We start from the raw sequence: 27,750 nt of genomic DNA on the forward strand, positions 1-27,750 counted from the left end.
CCAACCATGTGTCAGATATCGTGGATGAACTTCAATATCTGTTCTTTCGTGTTCATTTGGCCACATTCTGTCAGACAGCATTTGAAATGTCCTACTCGGTCATTGCAGCGGGCGCTCTGTCAGTGTTGCTGTCACTCAAAAGGAAGCTACCGCCATCTTCCTCTGAGGCTTTAGTCACGTTGCAGATAACAACCCAGTTCATGTCCTGATCTTTCTTAAGGTGCCCTTGCACCTTTCCTACAAAAAAAAGACACATTCAATTCTTGTTTTTTGAAGTACAGAATGTAATCGAAAAAATAAATCTTCCATTGAAAGACCAAAGAAAGGGAATAAAGGCCATACTCTAGCTCAGGGGTCTGCAACCTTTTTGACCAAAAGAGCCATTTTGCTCCTTTTTCCAAAACATTTATTTGTCTGGAGCCGCAAAACATATTTCATAGCTAATAAAGTTGTATTTATTGTTATGTCAGACAAAAATTACAGTTTTTTTTGCATTGATTAGGCTATTTATTANAAGTCAATGGAGAGATAAAGATTATCTTTCGATCCCGTTTGAATTGTGCCACAAATTATACATATGATGATTGTCAATTTAAAAGATAATTTTGCAAGTCAAAAAAATTAAAATGTGTCGTAAAAATGTGAAGTAACACTTTTTTTGTGTGAAACCGCTCAATGAACTACATCTCCCGTCTCGAACCACACACCAAGACGGCCGTCACGTTGGCACATTTCACTTCTTTCTTTCAGAATGAGGCGAAAAGTATTAAAAGTAGGGCCGGGACTCGATTAAAAAAATTAATCTAATTAATTAGAGGCTTTGTAATTAATTAATCAAAATTAATCGCATTTTTAATCACATATAAATATTTGACCTGAGAAAAGTGAGAAGCAATTTTTTTCACATGGATTTTAGTATACCATTGAATAATGACGGAATACATAAGCTTAAGCAACAAAACTTTGTTTATTTTTTTTCAAGGTGGTACACTGGCCATAAAGTGTAGCCAATAACCAAGACCAACAGAAAAGTGCAATTTTTGCCATAAAGTGTAGCAATAGCATATTTAGGAATATAGTACATTTCAGAGATTCAGGTAGCCTATAGGTAGGTAGACCTTCTGTAAACTATAACACTTTGTTTTTTAAGTAAAACACAATACTTTCAAGTACATTCAGAACATTGGAAACCCTGACTATTAGAAAACATCTCTCCGTTGCTTCAGAGGCCATAACAGACTTTGTTGATTTACCAACAGTTGATTTAAAAAATCTAATACATTTCAGTCCAACTCTCTCTAACCTTGGCCAAAACAATAAACAGTTCAACATAAAGTGCCAGTTGCACCAACAACGTAATAAATAGTTCAACATAAAGTGTACCATTTAAAATAAAATAAAAAAGTGCCAGTGATTGACCTCAATCCCTCCTATTCTTCCAATATCCTGATGAAAAATAAAATCTCTCTGTTGCATAGGCCACTGTTTGATCAACGCGAATTGGGTGTGGGTCCTTGTACTCCGAGTCGGGCTAACGTCCACGCTAGCTTCCACGCTAGCTGCTATATGTTTTGCATTGAGGTGNGTCACTAATTAAAATGATAGGCATGGGTTAACTCTTGATTGACCTCATAAACTGTGCTGGACACACAATGACCCATCAATTAAAATTCCTTGACATTATACAACAAAATAGGTTCCAGTAACAGTCCTAATGAAACCACACAGTTATGCTTTTTCCAATCTGACATTCCTATCGACTTCAACAACGTCATTTCTCAGTGCCTTCTAAAACTTAGAAACATTTCTTTTTTTCAATAAAAGATAATATATCGTTACGTTTGGTTAGGTTCAAGCACATTATTGTTAAAAAGATAACGACTTTGGCTTGGGTTAAAGTTATTTATTTACTGGACTTCAGTTAAGATTAGTGGACCTTTTGTCATCATGGTTAAAAGATACAAAAATAAACAAACACCAGTCTCCCATGGCAAAGTCCAACATGTTGTTGTTCACCCACCCAACCACCGAGACCTCCACCCTATGCAGTCATCTTAACTTCTTAACGTCACGCAACTTCCTCTTTGACTCCCAGTGGATGGGCCATAATTACTGCCACTGCTAGAGCACTTTGTCACTTCAGCGTAAACACAAGTCGTTTTTTGGTATTATCAAAATTACTGATGCTGTCGTTTATTTTTTCAATCTCTGATATTTCATTTAAAGTAAGTGTGCAAGCAAATTTAAAAGAATATAGACATGATTAAAATATCTGTCTTTAAAGGTGGGGTAGGTCATTTTGGAGAAACCATCTCGAGTGCGCTAGAATTGGAAAATACACAGCCGGAAGAAATCTGCTACTTCCTTACAAGCCCCTCCTCCAACACACACGAACGCGTAGGTAGGCCTTCCAGTTATTTTAGCCGGTGTTGTGGATATTTTAAACTTGTCAATACTGTAAAGATGTACGATGAGAGTAATCAATAATAAACTGGTGAAAGCAAACAGCGTTGTCTTGTTGGTTATTTATTTGAAGCTTCAAAGGTACAGGTCTCACAGAGTATAGGATAGTCTGCAGGAGTGTGTGCAATAGTCACAGAATAGCAAAGCTTATATACAAGATAGGGCGGGCAGACAGAGTTTTGTGTAGCTAGGCGGAACGCCTCAGAAATCTGCTTTCACATGGATGTCTCATATCGCTATTAGACACCTGTGTCCTTGAGCTGCAGAAAGTATAACGGTTATCAGCAGTTCAAACTTTGTGTGAAGAGGAGTAGTTTCAACATAGTCTGCCAAATCAGCTCTGTGGCCTTGAAGCGCTTGAGAATAATAACCCTCATTAGAGTATGCAGAGAAAACAGCACATATGAAGAAATGGTAAAGTAGTGTTAGACAATGCTTTTAGAAGCATTTGGTTTTACCATATAAGGTAACATAAGAAATTGCCACTACACCGGCCCGGCTAAAATGATTGGTCGTGCTTTTTACTACGGCTTCCACAGATGAAATGTTTTTATGGATTTTTTGTCAAAGCACTTAAGATATTCATTGCTATCGGGATGTTAAGAGCATTCCACGGAATATAACAAAAACGGTATCTCGAGCCGGTTTCTAAAACGTACCTACCCCACCTTTAAATAGATATTACAAAGTTTATTTGTGTGTAACTTTTTTTGAACAGAAGAAAGAATATGTATTAGAATAGAAAACCGAGGGATGAGAGGATGAAAATAACCAAACGGAAGGAGATAATGGTTTTATTTAGGGCGGATTGTGGGGTTGCTGTTTGTGAAGTTTGGGAGACAGAAGAAAAGGCGAACATGAAAAGGAAAGAATTGTATATTGAGCGAACGATGTAAACAGAAGGAAACGTAGAAAGAAAGAAAGAGGGAAAGAGGGAGATCTGCATTGTGGCCCAAAGCTGAATGCTGCCTTTATGAGCAATAGTTAAAAGGACACTGAGGCGTGAGTCCCTGTAACCATAGCAACTTCCCAGGAGCCCTGTGACGGACGGATAATAGAGTAAGAGAGGAGTTCCTTTTCTCTTCTTCACCCCTCCCTCCCTCCCTCCCTCCCTCCCTCCCTCCCTCTCACTTGTTCTCACTTCCACTCCTCTTTGGGCAGTTTGTTGGATCCTCGCATCTTACGGGGTTTTCCCGACTCGGCTGCTGTTTTCTGCCTTTTATGTGCGCTCTGAAGTTTAAATCCCGACCCGGCGTAAGCTGCTACAGAAAACTGTTGCCATAATTGCTTCTTGTTGTCTTTCTGAGTCACTTTTATGGACTCTCAGAACTATTTGAGGACTTTATTTTTGTGCATCCAGAGGGCTGTTCTGCGTTGGCACAGAGCGAAATGTGCTCCAAAGGCACTGTCTCAGCCCGTGATTCCTTTGTCTACATTTCAGAGGCTGTGCTGTCAAACCATGGTGCTGCCCCCGAGACCAATCGCCCTGAGAATATGCAATGCTTAACAGTAAGTACAATCAAACTTTCTTATTTTCTGTGTGCATGTAAAGAATAAACATGCTTATCCCCTTGAATTGTTCTGCTTTGTGTGGGTGCAATCCAAATATTTAGGAAGTTTATGCTATATGTCTATGAGTATCTATTATCCCTATTGATGAAATTATGAATTGGATGTTTTGGTGAATACTTGTCTATACAGGTGTATAACTTATTTATTTCTACTTATTTATTAATTTCTCTGTTTTTATTTATTGCATTTGCATGTGCGTGCATTACAAATGGATAGGCCTGTGATAAATATTCACAAAGTAGTTGACCCGTGACATTGCACCATGTCCAACAAACTCATCATGCATAAACATGCCTTCAGTAAGATTTACTGCATGGATTCCATGTTACACATTCTCAGAAACCATAGCAACTAATTGAATCATGCGTTTGAGCTCTGTGCAGTGAATGGAGCAAGATGCCTTTTCTTGAAAGACAATATTTGTCAAAAAGCTCTCTTGCATGCGAGTCACATGTGGAGCAGAATGATGGTTTGTCATGAGAAGGGGAAAAGAGAGCTCTGCCGTTGATGTGAAGATGTTTATTTGATCTGCTCATGAAGATCAAAAATCCTAGGGGTGTCTTCTCTTTCATCCCCTTTCCACTGTGTTGACTGTATGGTAGCCATTACTTCATTAATAATGAATGTGGAAGACCACTTCAACTGTTAATAGAGACACAGGAGCATGACTGATGATATTTTTATCCAATTTACAACTTGGTTTTGGAAACAGTGGTTATTATGGCCTTTATTTGCTTGAAAAAATCGGCAATATTAACTACAACAGGAACAGAAGACCTCAGCATTCAACTGTATCACAGTAAAGTTTGGGAACTAGGGGTGGGCGATATTGAAAAATATATTATCACGATATTTTTCAAGCAGTATCACGATAGACGATATATATCACGATATTTTTTCATGTCGGTTATTATGGTTATTTTTCAAGTTACTTAACAGGACAACCACCTACAAGGTAACAGAAACTAAAACAAAAAGGAGTAACAGACCAAAATAGCATTTCAAGCTGGTTTTATTTCTGAAATGAATCCCTGAATGAACAATTCAACATTTTGATATGGCTTCAAGGCACAGTTTCTCAGTATAAAAATGAACTTTCTGAGGTAGCACTAGCAGTGAACATCAATAAACATGAAAAGGAGGGTAAAACATAACTAAGTAAAACATAAAACATCAATGAGGAAAAGTCAGTGCCAAACAATTAAAATGTAAACTTTAGACTTGAAGTGCAATAAAAGACTTTAGCATAACTGAAGGGAAAAACTATATAAATACCTTATTGATAAAATAAAATATAAGCCAACAGAATCAAACAAGACAATAAATAAAGTGCAATACTGTCTGAATCCTGACTAGACATCTTTAGAGCATGTCTTTCACATCAGTTTCTTTTTTATAGTTTCTTTTCAAAAAAGAAAAAAATTTCAATTCTTTTTTTTTTCAAATTTTTTTTTTCAAATTTTTTTTTATCGCGATAGATACGATATCTCTGAAAAAGCATATCGTGGAGACCTAATATCGTCACGACGATATATATCGTCATATCGCCCAACCCTATTGGGAACCATAATGCATCAGCAAATGGTAAAAGAAGATCTTCGTCTTTAGTGGATGCTCCCTGTTTTCCTTTTTAGGAAACACACGGCAGTCCTTGTCACTGCTTACCCTGTTGTTTGCTTTTGGAGGGGTGGAGACCTCAGTGACATTTGCTTTTGCCAGCAGCTTCTTTGTACCAGCCAGTGTTGAGCTTCACTCAGAGTGTACAAGTTCATTTTGTACCATAGACCATGTACTAAAATAGGTTCATGCTAGCAAGCCATTCACATTGGGATGATAACAAATAAATACAAAATGTTTAGTAATTCTCCTTTACCTCGGCTTGTTGAACAATCTGGATTAGCAGATGTCAAGAAAAAGCTTTTGAGATATAATAACGGAGCATGAAGCCTACAATCCCACTCCCCGCTCAACTGTCTTATACTGTACATGGTTTTTTATTAGAAAATAATCAAGTGTTTTAAAAATGTGACTGAAAATATAAAGCTCAAGACAAACTAGATAATGTGTCCTCGTCTAGAACTGCCGTGACTTCTACATTTGAGTCTTTTGTGCTAGTTGTACTTCCACTGGATTGAAATGAAGATTTCCTCTGATGAATCCATGCAGAGTGGCACTGCCACGACGTTGCTAATGCAATACAGAGAAACAAACATGTAGATATTCACATATAACTGCTCGCAGAGGGGTCCCTGTCTTTGTACCCTTCCACAGTCACACTAAGTCACACTTGCCTTGCTGGGTATAAAGGCTGCTTCTTTTTGCATGCTTTTGTTTATAGTACTGCTGTGGGGCAGAATTTATTTCCTTTATGGTTTACTAACAACTGGAACCTGAGTTGGCAAATTTCCAGAGGAACGTTCATAGAAAATTTGCTCCGGCTCCCGTTCCCACACGATGCCAACATGGATAATACTTTAGTAAATTCACTTATACAGGTTATGATGCATGTGAGACTGTGCCTATATTTAGATAGGGCAAGTCCTTACTGAAAAGCAGAGGGGAGAAGTCAGCTATCACATGTGAGGCACGTAGAATCAGGCTATGTTATAAGAAGACCATACACAAGACCAACCAACACATTCTTGGCAGGTTTGCCTACATAATGTGGTCAGACGACAAGACAACACGTCAGCATAAGCAGTAGTCTTTTAAAAACAAATGACAGACTAAAAGTAGAGAGACATTTGAAACCACAGCTACTGTTCACAGCCCTGCCACCTGCTGTAACAGGAATGCCCCAGTCTGCTCCAAATATACTACTGACAAACAAAAAAGAATTTGTATTCACTCTCGGAATAAGACAATGAAATGTAGCTAGCTTAACCATGTGCTTATGAATTATATATACTTTATAGATCTTTTTACAGTTCAAGTTTGATCTTCTATGTGGTTGTTCAGTATGTAGTTGCTAATAACCATACTTTCAGAAACAATTGCCTATGGGTCTGACAACGATAAACCTCTGGTTGACAGGGGCAATACTTCTGGTGTTTCTGCGAAGCCATCATATATCCGTGCCAAAATGTACTGTTCTGTTGTCATTTCTTTTGCAGCTTATTTAACAATTGTAGACGCAAAATTAGTTATAATTGTAAGATAACTTTTACGACTGGATTGTTTCACAAGTAGCTTTAAAGGAAAATGTTAAGCAAATTAAATACATAATCATAGTTGTATGATAACCAGTCTGTTTTTAGATTGCGTATCAGCCAAAAGCCTTTTGCGTCTTTTACTCTACACACAGCCTGGTTACCTGCATTCAATCAAACCTGCTTAACAGTGATTGGTCAACGCTACTTGGACTATAAACCAAAAACATTTACGATGCCAAGTCTTGTTATCTTTTTATTAAACATCCTAAATAATTTTTATTTAGCCTTTATTTATACAGGTGTAAAATCTCATTGAGACACAAGGTCTCATTTTCAAGAGAGACCTGTGACTGTGTGTGTGTAATGATTTAAAGTTGTAATTTAGTGGAAAGATAATCATTTTGACTTGAAGTGACCGACAGTTCAGCCTATCCAACAGATCAGTTTGTCAGTGAAAAATATCCGTGTTGCTCTGAAACCCTCCAGGATGTTAACGCAGTGGAAAGCGGTGGTCCTATGGAGTAACTTGTTAAAAAAAGCTTTACTGGACAGGATTAGACAGAGGAGCTCACTTTTACTTTCACCTTACAGACACTCTTTTTATTTGTACACATAATGCAGGCCGTACACACAAACGCAAGTTGGGAAGTGCTCAACTCAAAAAGTGCCGCTGCATTTGACCCTGTGCCTTCTTTAAGTGCTTTGAGTACCTGATACCTAGCACAGTTTATCTCAAGCTAAATGTTGTGATGTAGAATTTCAACATTTTCTATCTTACAGTGATCCTGCATATAGTATGTGAATAGTCTGAGCAGCTCCTAAATGCACACAAGGTGAAAGCAGTAATAATGTGGAGAAGCATTGAGATGGAAAAGTTTGACATCCGTATTTGTGAATGCTCCTTCCTCTCCCCTCCCTCTCCTCTCGTTCTTGTTCTCTCTCTTCCCCTTTATCAGCGGGTGAATCAGAGTAACAGATGATTGTGCGGTTTGTGTGGGACAGTCTCAGGGGGGAGTTAAAAGAGGGGGGGAGCACATTCACAGACTAAATTAGTGAAGAATGGAAAACCTTTTAGACTTTCTCTTCTTTTTTGTACGCGTTTTCTGTTGCCTTGTCCTCGTTCCTTTCCAGACCGCTGCGTATTTCCTCCTTGAGTGTTGTGGCCTCCTCCTCCACCTCCTCCTCCTCTCTGTCACCCCATGGCCATCACCTCCTCTACACAAAGAGCTCTGTGGTATCATTAACTGCCCACTCTCTACCTACTCAAATATGTTTCAGTGTTTGATGATGGTCTTACACATGATCATTTGAATGATTTACACAGAGCGTATTGAAGGTTGTGGACACTTCAGGTATTGTTGAAGGTAATACAAATGTCCAAAAATAAATGTCCCCCTTTCAAAACCACAAGGCTGTACAAAACTTTTGTAAAATCCACTATGTACACTTTTGCAATCTTTCCCAGTAGGAAATGATGCGGTGAAGAATATCAAACCAATCAAGTTCTGTTTACTGCTTCACTCTGAGATAAAAGTATTTCAATTCACGGAAAATATATTCATGGGGTTCTCTTTTCAAGAGAATGTACGAAGAAGTTCTTGGTATTTGAGATAAATTCCATAATAGTCAATGGAGTTATTTTGTGATGTGAAATATCCTATTGTGGCTCTCACTGGGATAGTTAGAGGACACTTTCACTTTCTTTAAATAAAACCAAAGTAATCAATTGCAATGCCGTTTCGTACCTTTGTCTGTTCTGTTCTCATAAACGTCCACTTGAGGATGATCTGACTACATTGTCAGGGTCAAAGGTTACTGAGACCGTACATTCAGCAATAATGGGACATTATTTTGATTGGATTTCCTCAGATTAGGGACAAACGTCCATCTGGCCTCAAGAATGGACTGATAAGGTTACACATTTTTAGACATGAATCAAGAATTAATCTAATATTGATGACGATGTCACACACGTGATGACATTTGGGACAGACAATGATGTCAACTGTAACTGGACAGGAATGTTGCCCTGTTAGAAAGCATCATGATGACATGTTTGATTATCTTTAAAATGTTGAATGAATGCTTCATCTCTTTTACCGTTAACCCATTGAACCAGAGATGACATGCACCACAACGATACTTCATCTTCTTAGACGTCAGCAATTACCAATTATGTTTACAGGCAAGGAAATCTGTTCATGTCACTTGCTGACAGCAGAGAGTTCATGAATATTAACAATAGTTGCACCCCAGACAGAAAGTCTCCCTGCATCACTTTGCTTGTCAGATAGCGTTAGCTCCTAAATCGTATCTGTGAAAATGGGTCTGACACTTCTGTCTGTTGGGAAAGATGAGAAGGAAGAATGAGGCTTGCTGAAAAGAGGACAGAGATGGATAGATTTTCTGTCCGTCATCTCAGAATTAATTAGGAAATGGTTCATTGTATTCTTATAAAGTATCCTTTGTGGGTATTTTAGGCCCTGGCTGCTCCTAGCCCTTTTATATTCTCTACTAAATGTGTAATGTATGAGTGCTTATCTTTGTTCCATGCTGCTCTGCACTGTACAGCAGATGAGATGAACATTGCTGTAGTTGTCTAGTGTTTATCTTGTTCTAAGGACTGTTGTGGTTCAGGTGTTAGAATGAGTCATCCATTAATCCTGGGGCGGTCTGATCCATGACACCTCCTCCACATTTCATGCCCCCAACGCCAACATGCTCCAGATGAGGAAGCAAGTGCCTCACATCACAGGTCGGCTGTCATTAATGTGTTAGAGTGTGTATGCATGGGTGAATTAAAGCCTTATAAATATCTCAGTGGGCGGCTTGGCTGTCTGGTAATCCTCCAAGGTCTAGACTCAAATATCTACACTTCTGTCGACTCACTTTTCTCCATTCATTTTATTAGGGTTCATTTCAGATGAATCCAAATGACTTTGATAGAAGTCTCAGATTTGTTTCTGTCTAGTTTGCGATTGATCTGTAGAGTTCTTCAAAGTGCACTTTACTTTGCATCTATGAAGTTCTACATTTAATTAGAATTTGCATCGAAGACAAGTATTTAAAGGCTGAAGCCACGGTGCTGCTTTATTAGGTTTGTTGTCATCTCACTGTCTCATATAATGCAGTGTCACCTTCAAATAGTTGTAACTGTAGCTCTGAATCCATATGCCGAGATTTGGAAATACAACTTGAGCTGTGACCCTGAACTTGGCCATGTGTCTTCAATGGCTTGGAAGACACCTCCTCCTTTGATAGTTGTCTATTCAGGTTAGAGAGAGAGAGAGAGAGAGAGAGAGGGGGAGGGACAGAGAAGGAGTGTGAGAGAGAGATCCCACACTGCTAAACACCAGATTGGTCTCGTCTGGCTCCTAGACAAGCTTTTCAAACTCTTTTTTCACTCCTCTCCCTAAGACATGCTTTCTTCTCTCCCTTTCTCCTCTCCCTCTAATCCGTCCTTCTGCCTATTTAGAGGTGAACAGCACAGCATGAAAGAGAGAGAAAGTGTTTTTTGTGTGCTTGACGGGTAACCCTCGCCCTTTTGAAAAGGCAAACAGGGAAAAGCTGCCATTACGACTGGCATGAAGGGATCTTAAGACAACGGCCTTTTCTGCCACTTTATTAGCACTGTCGAGACTAGTGCAGCACTGCTCCTCTTTCACCCCTCTCTTTCTCCATCACTCCTCTGTCCATGTTTCATTCCATGAGCCTGACATCCAAAAAGCATGCTGGGTAATTAATGGGGTTGCTAGGGGTTAGACTGGCCACTGTTTTAGCCCTAATTTAACACGCTTCCTCCTGCACTGCTGCTCAGGTGATTGTTGTTATGTTTTGCAGATTGCCACCTCTTTCCCAGGCATATGGATATTATGAGCAAAAATACAAGTAATGTTTAGATAACGGGAAGAGGAGGGGATATTGTCAAAGGTCATTTCCCGTTTTGTTACTTGGGGGTCGAGGGGGGGCAGCTGAAAGGAAAAGCAGAGGAAATATGGAAGTTGAAAACATAACAAGCAAGCATAATGTCTGGATGGAGATTGGGGAGCGTGGGAGCTAAGGTGGAAAGAATCTGATGAGGTGTGTGTGTGTGTGTGTGTGTGTGTGTGTGTGTGTGTGTGTGTGTGTGTGTGTGTGTGTGTGTGTGTGTGTGTGTGTGTGTGTGTGTGTGTGTGTGTGTGTGTGTGTGTGTGTGTGTGTGTGTGTGTGTGTCCATCCAAACAATGGTGCTGTCATTGTCCTATGTCGGGAGATGTGGTCATTAAAAGTTGCAATCAGAATCATTTCCGTCTAAAGTGCAAATATGGTCTGTCATAAATTTGCACACCTTCTGAACCAATCCCATCAAAAGTCTTTACAATGTCTCCCCGTCTCACTGTTGTGCATTAGTCACTACAGTTTATATTTGCAAAATACCAAGAGCTATAGCACCTCTCACAGCTTCAGTGTGGACTCAGGAAGCAAACTGGCCTTATCGGGGGCAGACACACAAAGCTGTCCTGGCTGTGGGGTGGCGAGGTATGCAAAAGAGCATGTGTGTGTGTGTGTGTGAGGGGGGGGTGGCGGTAGGAGGCACTTCCTCCTATTCTTCTGCTGTGGAAGAGTTCCCATGAGCGCCCCTGCCAGGAGCTACAGTGTAGCCTGAGCAGGCCGAGCCAGCGCCAGTCTCGCCTGCATGACGCCGACTCACACAGCCGAGCTCAGGAGCTACTGAAACTGCTGCTGCCGCTCAAACCACAGGGCGAGAAGCGCGACCGTGGTAACAGGATAGAAATAATTTGAGTGTGAAAAGTTGAAGGAAGGAAGAAGTTGGGAGGATTGAAGTGAAGTTTCAAACAAGGCAAGATGAAGACATGCAGTAGTTGAGAGCAGGTACGGATGCAACACTGAGCATTATTGACTGGACTCATTAAAAGGAACCTTGAATGGATAACACTGCATCTGGAGGACAGTGGCGGAGTGACGCCGACTTTGAAGAAAGGACTGTTTCCAAGAAACTTGAATTTAAATTAATTTGCGGGAAGAGGCCAGTTTGGCTGAAAAAGTCTCCAAGGACACGTTTTTTTCACACTCGACGGATTCCTGTCTATTTTCCAGAAAGGTGAGACACCATATTTTTATCTAGAGCCACAATTCATCCTGACTGTCACCTGGAAACTGGACATTTTGAAAACTTCAAGACCAAAGCCACCTTCAGACTTTTTTTGGGCAGCTGTCACTGTTATGATGTTTCATAACACACTTAAGTCCAACGAGCCATCGGAGCATAGCCCCAGGACCACACACTCCGCTGCACAGAGGAGGCTGTGGAGATACTCGGGCTGCAGGAGGGCCGGACAGGTGGAGAGTCACCGTCGCAGCGTGTGTGTACTGGCTGCAGACTTGAACGGTGGAGAAGGACAAAGAGGAGGAGGTGGAGGTGTGATACACACCATCCACGGGCTGTGCCACCTCTGCATCGGATGTAGGCTGCCTCAGGTGTGTCTTTGTTTCAGAGAATAGGGGACAGGGTACATCAATCAACCGGTGATTGTGAGGAAAAAAAAAGTTAGAAAACTATCGTTAACCACTGCTTTCGTAATTAATTGCGAAAGATGAATTACATTTCATAATTCATGAATCTTCACCGGTCTAGTCGGCTGTCATCGTGTCGGAAAACCAAAAGTGTAGGCCTAAAATATGTGGGTATATCTGTGTTTGAACACCATCAGATCCTAATATTTCACTTTGACTGTACAGCTGAAATTGCACTTTGGACAGCATGTCCAAAACATCCGGAAAGGAATAACTGGCTGTGTTTTCTTCCGAGTCGAGAACAAGCTTTTGTGTCCTCTGCATTATTTATAGTTCACATAGTGAGAGAAAGATATCAGGAGTGGAAGAGAGGAGACACACGTTTGCTATGATATGAACTGATGCCACTCTCCTTACATAAGACCCTTTGTGCACATCTGCATTGCATAAGAAATCAGGATAACACAGTTTTAAGAAAAATGTAATATTATTTCCTTTAGGTGGAAGAAAATCTCAAAATCTTTAAATATTTTGAAGATACAAAAATAAGAAGGTTAACATGACAAAAATACAGACTAACAATTAAGTTGTGTGTGTGGTGTGATGTCTAATCTTTGAGAATACCCTCTTGATATCATAACTTAACCATTATGTATACAAGAATGTTGGTCATACGTTTGATTTAGTTTATGCTGGACTGTCTGCCGTAAATAGAACCTTTACAGAACTGACAGAAAATAGACACGACATGTTCTGTTTTCATCAAATCATCAGACACTGGCGTGATTCATGCACTGTCTGAAAGCATGTAGCTCTGAGGCATGAATGTGAAAAGGGGAAAGTTGTCCCACAAGCGTGAACACATACTGTTCACACCAGATTTTCCTCTAAATTCATTACAAGAAAGCTGAAATCTTACTCATTAGTCTAGTCAGTTCCGCCACAGTCCCTTTGACTGAATTATTAATTATCAATAAGGCCATGCTAATACAATTTAAATATTTAATCTGTGTTTTTCACATTAATTCGTCTTTTCAGTAATACATCTTAAAAGTCCCTTTTTTTTTAAAAAGACGTTCATACTGATTTCTTGCATTGTTCCCAGGCTAGTCTCCTCTTTTCTTTAAACATGGTAAAGTAATGCCCCTGCTTTCATTCAAAGTGGAAAAAAGGAGCATGGGACTGCCTCTCCCAGACCAGAGGAGTCCAAGTGGTTGGACTCAACTCTGCTTACAAATTAAATTAATGCTGAAAAGGCTTTGGAGTTTGGATGAATTGGCCCAATTTGGGCAGCTCTAAGAGTTGGACACAGTCTCTGAAACAGCGTTCAATTCAGACAGACAGACAGAGTAGATAGACAGAGGCAGATGGAACAGTCGTGATGGATTGTTGTCTCTCTCACTTTTGTTAATTTTAAGTCACAGTCTTTGCTTTTCAATATTTTCTTTCACATATCAGTTTTCAAGCTCATCCATCAAAATGCTCCATGTCTGCTTGTTGTTTTTCTCCGTTATTTCCACTCAATGTTTTTTTCTTCATACTGTACCATCTGTTCTATTTGTCTGTCATCTGCTCGGTCTAAAGTCCAACTGCCCTATGTTACTCATTTTTTATCTTTTTTTTGTATCTCTTCTATCCTTGTTTATTATCTTTACCTACTGTACAGTCAGTTTCTGTATATCTTTCCTTTCTCTATTTCTGTCACACAACCAAGGCAAGGATGACTAGTGTAAATCCATCCGTCCTTAAAATAAGAATATACACACAGTGCAGAGAGTACATCTTTGCAAGTATAACACGGTTAATCAAGTTTCTAATTTCTACATTACAGCAGGTGACAACATCAGCAGGCTTTCTGTAGAAGGACAATTGTTCAATAGCAGTGTCAGAGACTGAAACAGAAAGATTTGAAAGGAGGAAAATATGATAAAATAATTGTTGCCTCAAACGCCGTGACACGGGGCACATCAACTCATTGGACTAAAAGAAACTACAATTATATCCGACATTTTAGGGTCGTCATAAGCTTCAGGCCCCCGAATAGTCTTATTACGTCAAGTCTCTGCTTTTGGCGCATGGGTAAACTGCCAACATGCTCCTAACCAGGACTCCCTTGTATCTCAATAAGCCCTTCCTGGCTTAATAAAGGATAAATAAAAGAAAATGTTTAAAATAATTAAGCTTTCCTCTGCTAGAGCAAAACAGAGCAATGAAAAAGAGTTGTGCGGTGGGGGCGGTGTGTGTTTTAGTCCCCTGGTTGTCAGCAGATGACATGGAAAGCGAGATGTTTTGGACGGAGACTTTGTTGACGTTGGCTCAGACTCTCTGGCGCAGGTAGCGAATGTTTGGCGACGCGGGGTCAAAGAGAAAGAGAGACAATGGGAAACTGCCATCAGTATTACAAATGTTTATGTGTGTGTGTTGACCTGCAGAACTTGAGCGGACGAACAATGTTTGGATTTAATCTTTATTCCTGACGTTGCATATTATCCAGAAGCAAGGGGTTGCACTACTCACAACATCGAGATTCCGCCCTTAAAAAACCTTTATGATCTTTCTTTACTATTCTGTTTGCGACGGTTTAATCTTATAAGGAACAAATGCTGACAATGAAATATATAAATGGAGAAAAACATGTCATTTTGGTGCAACCATATAACAGATGTGACTTAATGGTTAATAATAAGCTGTCACTTGCTAAATGTATTGGTGCTGTTTTGGCTTTATAAACACGTTATATAATTACTGATGCTACCATGGAAAAATAAAGTTTAGCAATCTACATTTACTTTTCTCAGTTAGTATCAGTGTGCCCTGAATTTGAAAGGTTTACATGTTTGTGCTGAAGAGGCTTTGTGTGCGTTTCCACTGCAATTCTTCTTTGTGTTTCTTTTGCACCAGCTATACACTATTCAGAGTATAGGTCTGATTTAAATTGGCAATGTGCTTTCGTGAGGATTCATTTTATCCTCAACGGCTGGACAATGAGCGCCTTTCCTCCATCTCTTGGACTTGTTTTTCCTACGAACACAGCTAATTGGGTTCACCGGGAAACTGCTGTCAGGACAGTTTTAATAGAGGAAGTAGAAGCAGAATACAAATCCACTTAATCATCCTGTAGGGAGGAAGTTGATTATTATGACAGCATGCTGCGTTTGGTTTCCTCAAGTAGTGAGAGAGAGGGGTCCCATCTTCTTATCACGACATGACGGTGTTTGTGTTTGTGTTCTGCAGGTGAACATCCTCCGAGGAAAGGATGGATTCGGCTTCACCATCTGCTCAGACTCCCCTGTGAGGGTGCAGGCTGTTGATCCAGGTGAGGTTTGCATGCACACGTCTGTGTAAATGAAGCTCAATGTTCTGGCGTGGTTTGATTTTTAAATGCTGAGGTCCTGATTGTTCTGAACTACCTCTGGGACTTTGCAGAAGGAACATCTTTCTTTCATTTTTACTGAAGAACTTGTCATTCTCCTAGCTATTCCTAAAATGATACTTCTAGAAATGTGAAAGCAGCTATAATCAAAGTGAATTTACTGCAGAAGATTGGACTGAATACTGTCTGGCTGTAAGGGATGCACTTGATTTTCACTCTCAGGACTGCCAACAGTAGATTTCTAGTTTCTAATAATATTTACAACATGAGCTTGATATAGCACACTGTCGTACCACATACACATATATATGGCGTCAAAGCAGCTGTCTGAACTGCTTTTTTTAAATCATAAATTCTTGATTCTATTGGGTATATTATGTTTAAGGTAGCTTTATTTCACATCCATTGAGTTTGACATGTGTGTCCTCTGTGGCCTAATAATTCAATTCACATAACGTGAGAAAGCTAATTCCTAAATGAATTTAGCCTCAAAAGACAACAGATCATCTTAATATCAGACAAATATTCAATAGTTTTATCCATGCAGCTATTCGCCAGTCTGTAACATGTCACCCGGAAAGAACATGAACAAAAAAAATGAAAATGTCACTCAAGAGTGTGCAATGATCTTAACTCTTCTGTCTCTTCCCTGGTGCAGGGGGCCCAGCGGATCAGGCAGGTCTGCAGCACTTGGACACCCTGCTGCAGCTAAACGGTCAGCCCGTGGAGCAATGGAAGTGTGTGGACCTAGCCCATGCTATCAGGTAATGAGTCCAACCCACCAGAGGGTCATTCAGGTCTCAGGATCAGTGATTTGTAAAGATTATCTAATGGATTTAATTTCTTGTATGATTTCATTTTGGCATCATGATCGAAATTCATTTTGATATCTGTTTCAGTACGTGAACAAAACCTGGTGTGAAAAACGATAATTCAAAGTTTGAGATTGAATTACAGTGGAAGTTTATCCATATAGTTGTATGATTCAGATATATAATAAATGATACATGTATAGATTATAAATAAAGTTATAGTTGTACATACATAGAGTAGATTCTCTATATGTAATAATTAAAGTGTCTGCAGATATTCTACAAGGTTATTTATTCTTCTTGAAAGGATTTATAAAAGTGATTTACGAATGCATGGACAGATTTGCAGTTTCAAGGTTTTTATTTATTTGAACTACTTATATTTTGTTGCTCATCATATTTATTTCTCTTTGTAGAAACAGCGGCAATGAAGCCAAACTGGTGGTGTGGCGCACGGGCCCTTCAGCTAAGCCTAATTTCGAGGGCCTCATCCATCGGCCCTCCTACAATCCGTCCACCTCAAACTATGACGCCCCCTCGCCCCCAACCCGCAGGCGCGTTCCAGATGTTGGTGCGAGTAAATCCCCCCCGGTCGTGCCGCCTCTCCCAGCCCACCACCGTGCCACCGCCTCCCGCAGGCTGCTGGTCAACGGCTCTGAAGCTGGAATGGGGGGAGGCGTAGGCATTGGGACTCTGGGTGGGTGGGGGGCCCATGGGGGGTCGGCCGAGGAGCTGGACGGGAAACCGCGCCTCCTCCACCACCCTCACACTGCCACGCTGAAGGGGACCCGCGTGAAGGCATCCAACGGGGACAACTACATCATCCTGGCCCCCATCAACCCCGGAAGCCAGGTACCACAGAGTGCTGGTGGACTGCATCTTCATCATCTCCTTCGTCCTCCTCATCCTCACCTCGGTCATATGGTGGCTCATCCTAGATATGTCTCCTTGCCTTTCATTCCCGGTGCTGATAGATAGAAGGACTGTATGTACAGCATGTCTGCGCCATTTGGGTTACTGCCCTCTCACTGATCTGTGCTTTAAGACATGTCCTGAACACAATGCACTTCAGACAGTGTCATGTAGATATGAGGTAATGCAGGAGCAGACAATAACATACAATATATGCAGCTGCTAATAATATACATGTATGCCTTTACTATGTGAAGCTTTGCCAATATTTATTTCATTACATTTGACCAATGAATCACAGTTCGTATTAGAAAGGCAATGCATATGTATGTAACATAACTTACCCTAAAGATATCATATAACATAGAAAAACAATCTGTGCGCTGCGACTCTCACATCAGCATTTTCAAACAAATAGTTCTGGCATTTGTAAAAATATATAACTCAACAAAAGTAGTTCTCGATTCAAATAGGTATTCCATTGCTGGTCCATTTCTCCGAGTGCATATCAGGGCATGGAGGTAAACACATTCTAATTACAGAGCCAGAGCGGGGGGTTATATTCCCAGGTTAAAGATGCACATTTCCGAGGAAAAACTCACAAGAGAAACTTGATTATTCTATTTGTTAAATGTCACTAGCCAATATGCTATGTTTTCTGAATAGGCCCAATTCAAGGCAATGTTTCTTCAGAGTCTTTATGTTGATAATAATATGTAAAATCATTTTATACAGCCTGTACTTATTTTTTCATCCAATGACATCATGTATATAAGGTAAAAGCTTTGATCATAACAAAATAAAGCACATTTATTCAAATCAAAAAGACTGAACTGAGTTCCTCAGCTAACAACTATGTAACACTTTGATACTAACCAATTAACAACCTCAGGCTAACCAACATTCAAAATGCATTTTTTTCTTATTACAATCTGGGTAAACCTTAGGTCTCTAAATAATTGCTTCTAAAATATTCTAACAAACTAAATCCTTTTTTCTGTCATATTTAGAGCAGGTAGTGTTATTCTTTTAATTCTCTTCCTCTGTGTCCTTCTGTAACTTGTGGTGTGTGTGTGTTTATTTGTTTGTGTCTGTGTGTGCCTCATGTCCATCTTCATCTGTGAGTGCTTCTCAGGTTGGGGTTCAGTTAAGGGACATTGTTGTGCATGTCAAAGAAATTGAGCTGTCCCACATGACAAGATGAGATTGATTTTAAGAAGGAAGAACATAAATAGATTCAGAGAAATAAAAATATAAAGTGTATAGTAGTTTGGTCAGACTCTGGAAAAAGATAGCAGGTGCATGCCAACATAGTGAACAAACATTCAAACCGCCACCAAACAAATGAGGGGGGAGGGATTTGGTGCGATAGTGTGGCTAAATATACCCAAAGCTTGTTGTCTAATAGCACTGACAGTACTTTAGGTGGTAAGCCCACACTAGAGACACATTTATAATGAGAAGCTGAGAAAAGCAAGCTAATGATACGAATACCCTAACATTTTGTGACTTTCCAACCACTAGCTCACTTACTGTCTTAATCTGCACAACGTGGGATGTAGAGGCCATCTTTACAGTTGACTGTTATCTGTTATGACATGGAGAAACCTCCACTGAATCGCTGAATCTAGCACAATTCAAATGAGCTCAGCTGTGTCCTAGACACTAAAATGCAATGTCAATTAAGAAACTTCACATGATAATGTCCAGTTTCATCCCTAAAGACAAACTTGTGGCATAGTGGGATTTTTGAATAAGGATATGCAGTGTGTTTAATGGCAACCCTGCGTTTCAAGTCTCACGCCATACAAAGTTCAAATCAGAATTGTATTAGGAATATTATTACATGGAAGTATCTATTCATTATTTGAATAAGGACATGGTGTCTAATGTCATTATGTCTTGGCTTTATGACGGAGCTTAGATGTCACTTTTCGTAGTGCCTAAGCCTATTTAATAATAATGTCATTTAATATTATTCTGCTTTCAGATCTTGAGGCCTGTTTACCAAGACAACCAGGGGACATTAGGTAAGACATGTTATTACTCATACATCATTTTATTAAAGGGCACAGTGAACAGTGTCTTGGTGGAAAGCCTTTGTTTCAGTTGGCTTTGGTGCCTCTTTTTGTTGGCTGTAGCCCAGAATGTTAATCTACTTTTTTACTTAACTTTACAGGGTATTGTTATTTTAATTAATGTGGGTTTGGCCCCCTGAAACAGCCTTAAATGACCCTTTAAACTCAAATTAAACTTTTTCAGTTTGAATCCAGTTTTCCCAATTGACTAGAACAAACCTTTTAATGCTATTTTAAGTAAATGTTTGCCATGTTTTGATTTCTTCTGAAAACTGGCCAATATAACAGCTTAACATATAAATGATGCATAAACTGTCTTGTCCAAAAGGATTTAGCACTATAAGGTAAACACAAGTCGAGCAGAGGATTCTACTTTGGGGACTGAACACACTCATGCTTTTTTTAGCCACTCCTTTTCTGTCTTTTTCTGGTAAGGATAAAGTATAGACGCAGTTTGTCTCTCTTCCTTTTGTTGCTCTTCATTTTTGTGATTTTTATTTTATTAACAAACAAGATATCATTTATTTAGTGAGCTGCTGTGGTGTTGGTATGTAGATTTTGTTACCGTTCCACAGAGCCCGGCTATGTTTATTTGTTGTTTGCAGTTATGGCTAAACTTCTCATAGCTCCATCCTCGTATAGGCATGCTGATACTCGAGTGGTATCCTCTCATATCTATCCCTCTTAATAATAGATCATTACTGACACTCCACAGGTAGCGCCAGTAATGATGCTGGACAGGATGTAATCTTTGTCTTCACCCTCACTTGCTCACGTTCTTCATTTTCCACAGCCGGCAGGTTATACCCACGGCAGGGCTCTGGCCCACAGCCCCAGAGCAGTGCTGGTGGAGGTCCTAGTAGTAGTAGTAGTAGTGGAGGAGGAGGAGGAGGGGGTTTCTCCAGCCGAACTGGCTTCCTACGTAGGTCTAACAACTCTAAGACAACAAAGACAGCATCCACCTCCACCAACGCCGGTGCACCCAACTACCAGCAGCAGAATGCTAACTTTGCCAATTACCAGAACTGCACCATCGTCCGCTCACACACTCCACATGCCAACTACGGATATGTCAAAGTGGCTCCCAAGATCCTCATCTTCCCCATCTTTGTTCAGGTAAGCCAATGATTGGAAAAGCCAGCCAACTGTTTAAAGGTTTGATGCTAAGCTGAGCTAACTTGGTCCTGGTTGTAAATGCTTATTTGAAAGTCAGGCATAAGGTCAAAAGGAATGAGCTTATCTCCCAAAATCATACTAGTTTGGTAGAGTCAAAGGCCTGGCCGCTTTAAAACTTTGGCCGTACTGTAGCGGCTATATGGTATTCATCTAAAACCATTGGTACCCATAATGCTCTAAAAAACAGTCAGACAAATCTCTGCTGAACATTTGGGTCAAATAAAATACTTTTGAGGTTTGGAGTGAAATACATTGACCTTTTTGCTTCTGCATTTTGTTTTGCAAGTCATGCAGTGTTGTTTTTGTGGAGAATACAGCACTGTGGTTATTTTTCAAATAACCAGAGTGCTGGTAATTAATATTTTAATACATTACAAGGCAATTAGACTTTGTATTTATTCAGATGACAGTTCTTTTTATATTTCTCATATACATTCTGTATGATCTGTCCACCTTGTATATCTAAATATAGCTGTGTACAGAAACACTTTTCGTTTCATATATTCTTCATATGGTAATCGGAATAATCTAGTTTCCTGAGGAGGGATAGTCCAAGTTAGGAAGGCAAGTCATGAGTCATATGCTACCATTTCTTCATATACACAGGCAGTATACCCATGCTACAGTGAATATATTTTTGAAAATGTGAGATAAGTTAGAGCAATGCATTTTGCACCTCCTGCAGTATCTACAAATTGGCTTCTTGAGTTCTTTAAGTCTATTCCCTGTTTTGAAATGCAGTGACTGTGGTGGTACTTCCTGTTAACTCATATAGAAACATGCAACTCTGACCCTACTTCTCACAGTATGCAAATGTGACACATGCATATTGAATTAACCCACCCTGTACTTGAGAGGAAGTCGCCTCCTCCTGTGTTACAGTTCATTTTTAGTGTCATTCTCAGACCACATGTCGCCGCACAGTTGTTTCAGTTGTGTTTCTCACGGCAGTTAGACGACTTAGTGTTCAGAAGATCATTTGGATTTTGAGTGCCAACATGGATTTGGTATTACAACCTCAGGTTTTACTTTTTAAATCTACAAAAAAACAATATTCTAAGATTTGTATCTTAACACAATGCTTAACATATATCAATGATTTTGATGATTAGGCAATGGTTATCATATAAGTAACATGTGCTTGTGGTCATTGATAACTATCTCATCAGATATATCAATAATTATGAATAAACCTTAAAACTATCTTCAAAAACCTTGTTCCTTAATCTGACTGTGTAACTTCTGTGTCATTGATCTTCTTCCAGCCCCTCGACCTGTGCAGCAGAGCGCTCATCTTATCCGAAGAGATGATACTCCATGAGAGCAAGCACCACTCGCTCAAGGTGAGAGGCAACAGTGTGTGTATGATGTTTACATATGTGTATATCCTTGCCTATGCTTGTGATGTGAGAATATACATTCATTTCAATACAATAGAAACGTTTTTTGAGCTGGTGCTCCGTGTAGAAAGCACAGTTTTTCTTTAGCTCTTTCTTCACTTTGCTTCTGCTCAGGAATCTCTGTCGTTGACCACGGAACATCCAAACTGTAAGCAGGATATGATCTAAAACTCATTTTAAGAAATGACCCTGAAAGGCACATGATTGGATTTTGTTGATATGTGGAAAGAAAATGTTATTTCCGCAATCGTCTTCCGAAGCGTTTCATAATTTGATTGATCCAGAAAGATTGAGGCTCTTTCCTCTCCAGTCTTTTAAGGTTGCAGGAGACAGAATGACGAGTGGCAAACATTTTACTGGTTTGTCACAACCAGTTATGTTGTTTGTTTATTTGGCCAAAATGGAAGTGACGGTCCATTGACCCAGTGCTGATCTCAAGTCAAAGCTTGTGTATGTTTAAGAGTTATGTATGTACTTGCAAAGAGAAAGCAAGTGAGGAGCAGTTTGTGAGAGGAGATGTCTGAACATCTCTGAAGAATTTGTAACTGCTCTGAGCTATCAGACCAATGAGTCGATGAATGAATGAATAATTGATTAAAGAGCAGAGTGCCAAAGATCTAGCCGAGGGAGAAAATCTGTTTTATGTATCAAAGGAACTCTCTCAGAATATATGAATGATTCTATCACAGTATTTTAAGCTCACCTTGCATAATCTGTATTATAAATTAAAAATGGAAAATGTGTAATATATTTGTATTAATTATACTTGTTATTTTCGAAGTTTTAAAATATAGATATGTATACTGTAACAAGTACTTAAATGTTGCCGGTGTCAGAAATACAGAAGTAGCGGTGTTTTATGTGCTTTACCCTGTAGGGTTTAACTGCATGTTATGCTTCAAAGAAAATGAAGTGCTGTACAGCAGAGCCAGGTCCGCTAATGTAATCTTATCTAATTGATCAAATATTACTGTATTTCAAGCTAACATTAGCCACGTTATTCTAACTTTATTTACTTTACAAATATTTGGATTATCTTGATACGTGTTCAGCTGTATTTTCCCTAAAAAGAAAAACTTGTGACCCAGGTTAAGTTTAATGTTTTGGCAGAAGCTAAAGTAAGAAAGTTAATCACACGAGGAGTGGAGATATGTTTCTGAAATTTGAGGTTTTTGGAATCAGTGTTGCAACTCATGGAATCCTGTCTGACATCCAATGCTCTAAGAAAGTATACCAATTAGAAAGAGAACAGAAGGATCACTTTTTGAAAGAATTAAGCTTTTGCTACAGTTGTTAATTCCCCCTGTCAGATCCTATTTTCTGTGCAGTGAAGTGAAGTGACCGCTGGCATGGAAGGTAATCTGGCCTCTCGGGGGTCAGTCATAAAACAAATATTTAACAGCCAGTGTTTGTCAGGAGGGAGTTTCTCTCCACTGCTTTGTGCGTGCTGTTTTTAATGATCAGCTAGTGTTGTTCCAGCTTTAAACCTTAACCCAGGAGGCTATCACACAGACTCTCTTGTTCACACAAACATCTACAACTTTCCTTATGATATCTGAACAAAAATAATGAGCACAGCATTGCAATAACTTGATATAATCTAAAGTGACATTTGGACAAAATGGAATTTTAGTGGATTAAATAATGGCAATACTTCAAAGTGACATTTGGCCATAACAGCTTTAAGTGGATTAAGTTGTGTGAATAGAGAATAAGACAGCGATTGAATAAACATTCAACAAAATTATTTTTGAAAGTGAATATATAAATACAAAACCAATATTTATTAAAACACACTATGCACCATTATCATTCATCATTCATGCTCCCTTGACCGGGATGGCTACCTTTATTTTACATTTGTTATTCTCTATCAAGGTTGTGTTTTTAAAAACTTTTGCGCTCTTTTGGTCATTATGTGTTTGTTGTTTGTCTGTGTATGCATTTAAAGTGTGTGTGGTTTCCTCTGTGTGAACATTCTCTGCTGCTTGCCTTTCATTCGTCACTTTGTCCTCGCCTCTGTACTCTTACTTACATCCTCTTCCACCCACACAAACCTACACACACACCCTTACCACATACTGGTTTCATCTAAAATACCCACTCTGCTATCTCACCCTTCAGAGGAAGCCACCGAAGCCAAAGCATTGTTTTCAACCGTTGCCCATCTACATCAATTACACCCTATTCATGTTATTTGGCATGAAACCACACATGTTTATAAGCTACTTTTTATACTCATATCTCTTTTTTTCCACTTAATGCTTAGTTCCTTCATTATTCTCAATGTCAGTGTTTTACTGGCATGCCCTGCTCACTGAGCCGCCTCAGAAGCATAAAGGCAGTCATGGGCTGCTGTGACGTGTTGCAAATCTCTCTCTGAAGTAACAATCTGACGTTTGTGTGTGGACTAAAAGAGTCTATACTGTAAGTAATTAGATTAAGGCCTTCTGCCTCTTCTGCACACTGACAGCAATTCCTCTCATAGCGATTCATCATCTTTGACGGGGATACTGGGGCTACAGTAAATGAGATTAGTGTCTTGAGTTTGATGGAAGTGTGGGAAGGTACAGTATCAACAACGTTACAAGAGCAGACAGAAATTAAAGGACAAAAAAATCAAGTAATATTGAATAATGCCCTGCTATTAAACTAAATGAATTGAAAAAGTGTTATGACAGTATAGTAATTATAAAAAACTGGATAGGCTTTATTTGCAGTAATATTAATATAAAGCCATTGATTACTTGATCAATTAACATGACATTATAATTGGCATGATAACAATTACAATTTTTCTAGAAAACCCGGCGCCATTTTACAATCTTTAAATCTAATTAGAAACTTGCAGGGATACTACAACAATAATCTTAATGATTGAATGAAGCAACAATATTTCCAGTCCAAAGAATTCAAATGTATTTATTGAAGTTTAAACACATATATACATTATGTATTTATTTATGTATTTATTTTCAAAAGGCTTATACATGTTTTACTAGCAGTTGTAACACTACATGAAGTTTAATCAGAGTTAATAAGTAAAATAACTGACTAGGTCAGTATATCAAGGCACCAGTGTAACATGCAACAGGTTCCCAAAGCAAACTGTGGCTTTATGGGTTCGTTTGGCCATAATTGTGTAACTGTGAACTGCATTTCCTGTGTTGAAGAGGTGACTGAAGAGTTTTGGTATGTGTTAGGTGGTGTTATTCACACTTTTGCAGATCATATGTGATAACTTCAAAGCACTAGTGAGACCTTGTCAGAGTGGTGTTTGAAACTCAGTATTTTTCTCATTTTGTCTCTTCATTCTCCTCCTCTGCTCTTGTAGGTCACAGTGTTTGTGTACAGTGACCTGATGCTGGTGACAAGAGAAGACGAGCCCGGCAGGTGTAATGTCCTCCAGAGTCCGCTGTTCCTCCGGCAGCTCAGGCTCCAGGACGGTATGTACGCCCCTTTTTTGCACCCGTTTCCAACATTTGTTAAAGTCTAAGATGTCAAAATTGTTAAAGGTGACCTATCATGCAAAATGCACTTTTGTACGTCTTTTATACATGAATATGTGTCCCCCGGTGTTCCAGGGAACTCACCAAGTGTCAGAAAACACAACCCTCTCTATTTTCCTCCATACCCAAATCTCTTAAAAAGGGGCTGCAACGGATCTGATACAGACTGATCTAGATTTGAACACTTCTGTGACGTCATAGAAGTGGCGTTACGGCTATTGGGCCAACTCCACCAATCAAGGGGAGACAGCCACGGACATTGTCGTTCGAAAGCGCTGGAGACGCTGTAGTACATATGCCAGGCCTGTAGATGGTGCTGTTCTCACAGAATCAGCCCATGCAAAGACAGTGTTACATTGAGAGAAATAAGGAATGGCTAAAATGCATGATCTGTATTTTGAAAAATAAAAAGTATAAATATGCCTTACATAGGTATGGTCCTACACTATATTATTCAAATATAGCATGATAGGTCCACTTTAAGGTGACAAATTCATGTTACTATATCAACACCTTCCTTCAAAGTCCTGAAAGAACTCGGCAATATGTAAATATATTTCACAATCTTATCTGTTACCTTGTTACAACACTTTAACAGTTACACACAAAAGGCAAATGAAACACTTGTACCCACAAATTACACAACTAAAAATAAGCAGACAGCCCCGTGATTACAGGGAATCAGTTGAACTTAACCAGAGGATATTTAGGGAAAAACGGGCAAAGTTCCTGATGCTTTGTCTTTTTATGTCACCACAGTGTAAACAACCATCTCCTCTAGCGTTAAGGAGAGAATGGCTTGGCTCTCAGGGCCACACAGAGCATAGAGCTTTCAAATAAATAGGGCTCCCTGTAAATATCTCTGTTTAGAGAGGTGGGCGGAGACGGGGGGCAACGTTTAGAGTCAGTGTTGGGTCAGAGGCAGAGGAGAGGAGGTACACCAATATTTCTTCAAATTCATAAGTCCAGGTGGGAGAAACAGTGAAAGCCAATCTCTCCTCCAGCTGTTGGTGTCAATAGCTGAGTGACAGTAAATAGGATTTAACAGTGGGTAGTGGTGTCGGGATTATGTGGTTGATTTAGCAGCATGACAGGTGTTAAAAGGATGTTGAGCTAGGACCTTGTCCACTCTGTCCAGCAGAATATTGACTGTAATGGCAGTGTTCACAGTCAGTGTGAGTGTAGGGGGAGACCACTGTGTGAAGTCATTGATTGGAAATGTAAGTACCCATTCAAATAAATGCTGCTTTGGGTGATTTATAGGCGTTTTATGGCATTTTATTTGAGGTCTCGGTACAACCGTCAATAGATAAAGCCCCCTAGATAGATAGATGGATAGATAGATACTTTATTGATCCTAATTTGTGAAATTCTTTAATTTTACAGGTGTCATGGAAGCGTGACTACCCCTGACACCTTACAGTAAATCCATCACAGTATCCAGTGATAATATTGTTCTTCAGAAAACTAGTAGTAACGTTGGCCCCTTCAGTCTTTTGGTGAAGAAGTTTATAATGTATCGTCACATTTTTGTCTATTTATAATTTAGTCGGAATGCTGTTAACAGCATTCCAACTAACTGTTCTTCTACGGACGAAAAGTTTTTATTATTCCGCCGACTTATTTTGCCGCGCTTCTCCTCCCGCATTGAACATCGCAGAAACTCCGTTCGAACATCAAAACGTTCAGCTCGGTCGGGAATCGATGGCTATTACTTTTCTCATTCATAACTTTCATAATCCCAGAGTTCTATTTCGTATATGGCTTCGCCCTCTAAGGCTATCGCTAT

At 39.5% G+C, this 27,750-nt stretch overlaps 1 protein-coding gene across 1 annotated transcript in view; it reads left to right on the forward strand.

Moving 5' to 3' along the window:
• The first annotated feature begins 11,841 nt into the window (after positions 1–11,841).
• The window catches only part of LOC104953780 (regulator of G-protein signaling 3-like), a 61,218-nt gene continuing 45,309 nt past the window's right edge, over positions 11,842–27,750 (forward strand). The window contains exons 1-8 of the mRNA XM_010780791.1: positions 11,842–12,665; positions 15,936–16,017; positions 16,733–16,838; positions 17,303–17,738; positions 19,789–19,828; positions 20,670–20,992; positions 22,318–22,395; positions 25,787–25,898. Of these exons, the coding sequence (XP_010779093.1) occupies positions 12,411–12,665; positions 15,936–16,017; positions 16,733–16,838; positions 17,303–17,738; positions 19,789–19,828; positions 20,670–20,992; positions 22,318–22,395; positions 25,787–25,898 (1,432 nt within the window). The 5' untranslated portion in view covers positions 11,842–12,410. The remainder of the gene's footprint in view (positions 12,666–15,935; positions 16,018–16,732; positions 16,839–17,302; positions 17,739–19,788; positions 19,829–20,669; positions 20,993–22,317; positions 22,396–25,786; positions 25,899–27,750) is intronic.

Source organism: Notothenia coriiceps, unplaced genomic scaffold (assembly GCF_000735185.1).
Source record: "Notothenia coriiceps isolate Sejong01 unplaced genomic scaffold, NC01 NC01_scaffold00000490, whole genome shotgun sequence".
Classification (NCBI taxonomy): Eukaryota; Metazoa; Chordata; class Actinopteri; order Perciformes; family Nototheniidae; genus Notothenia; species Notothenia coriiceps.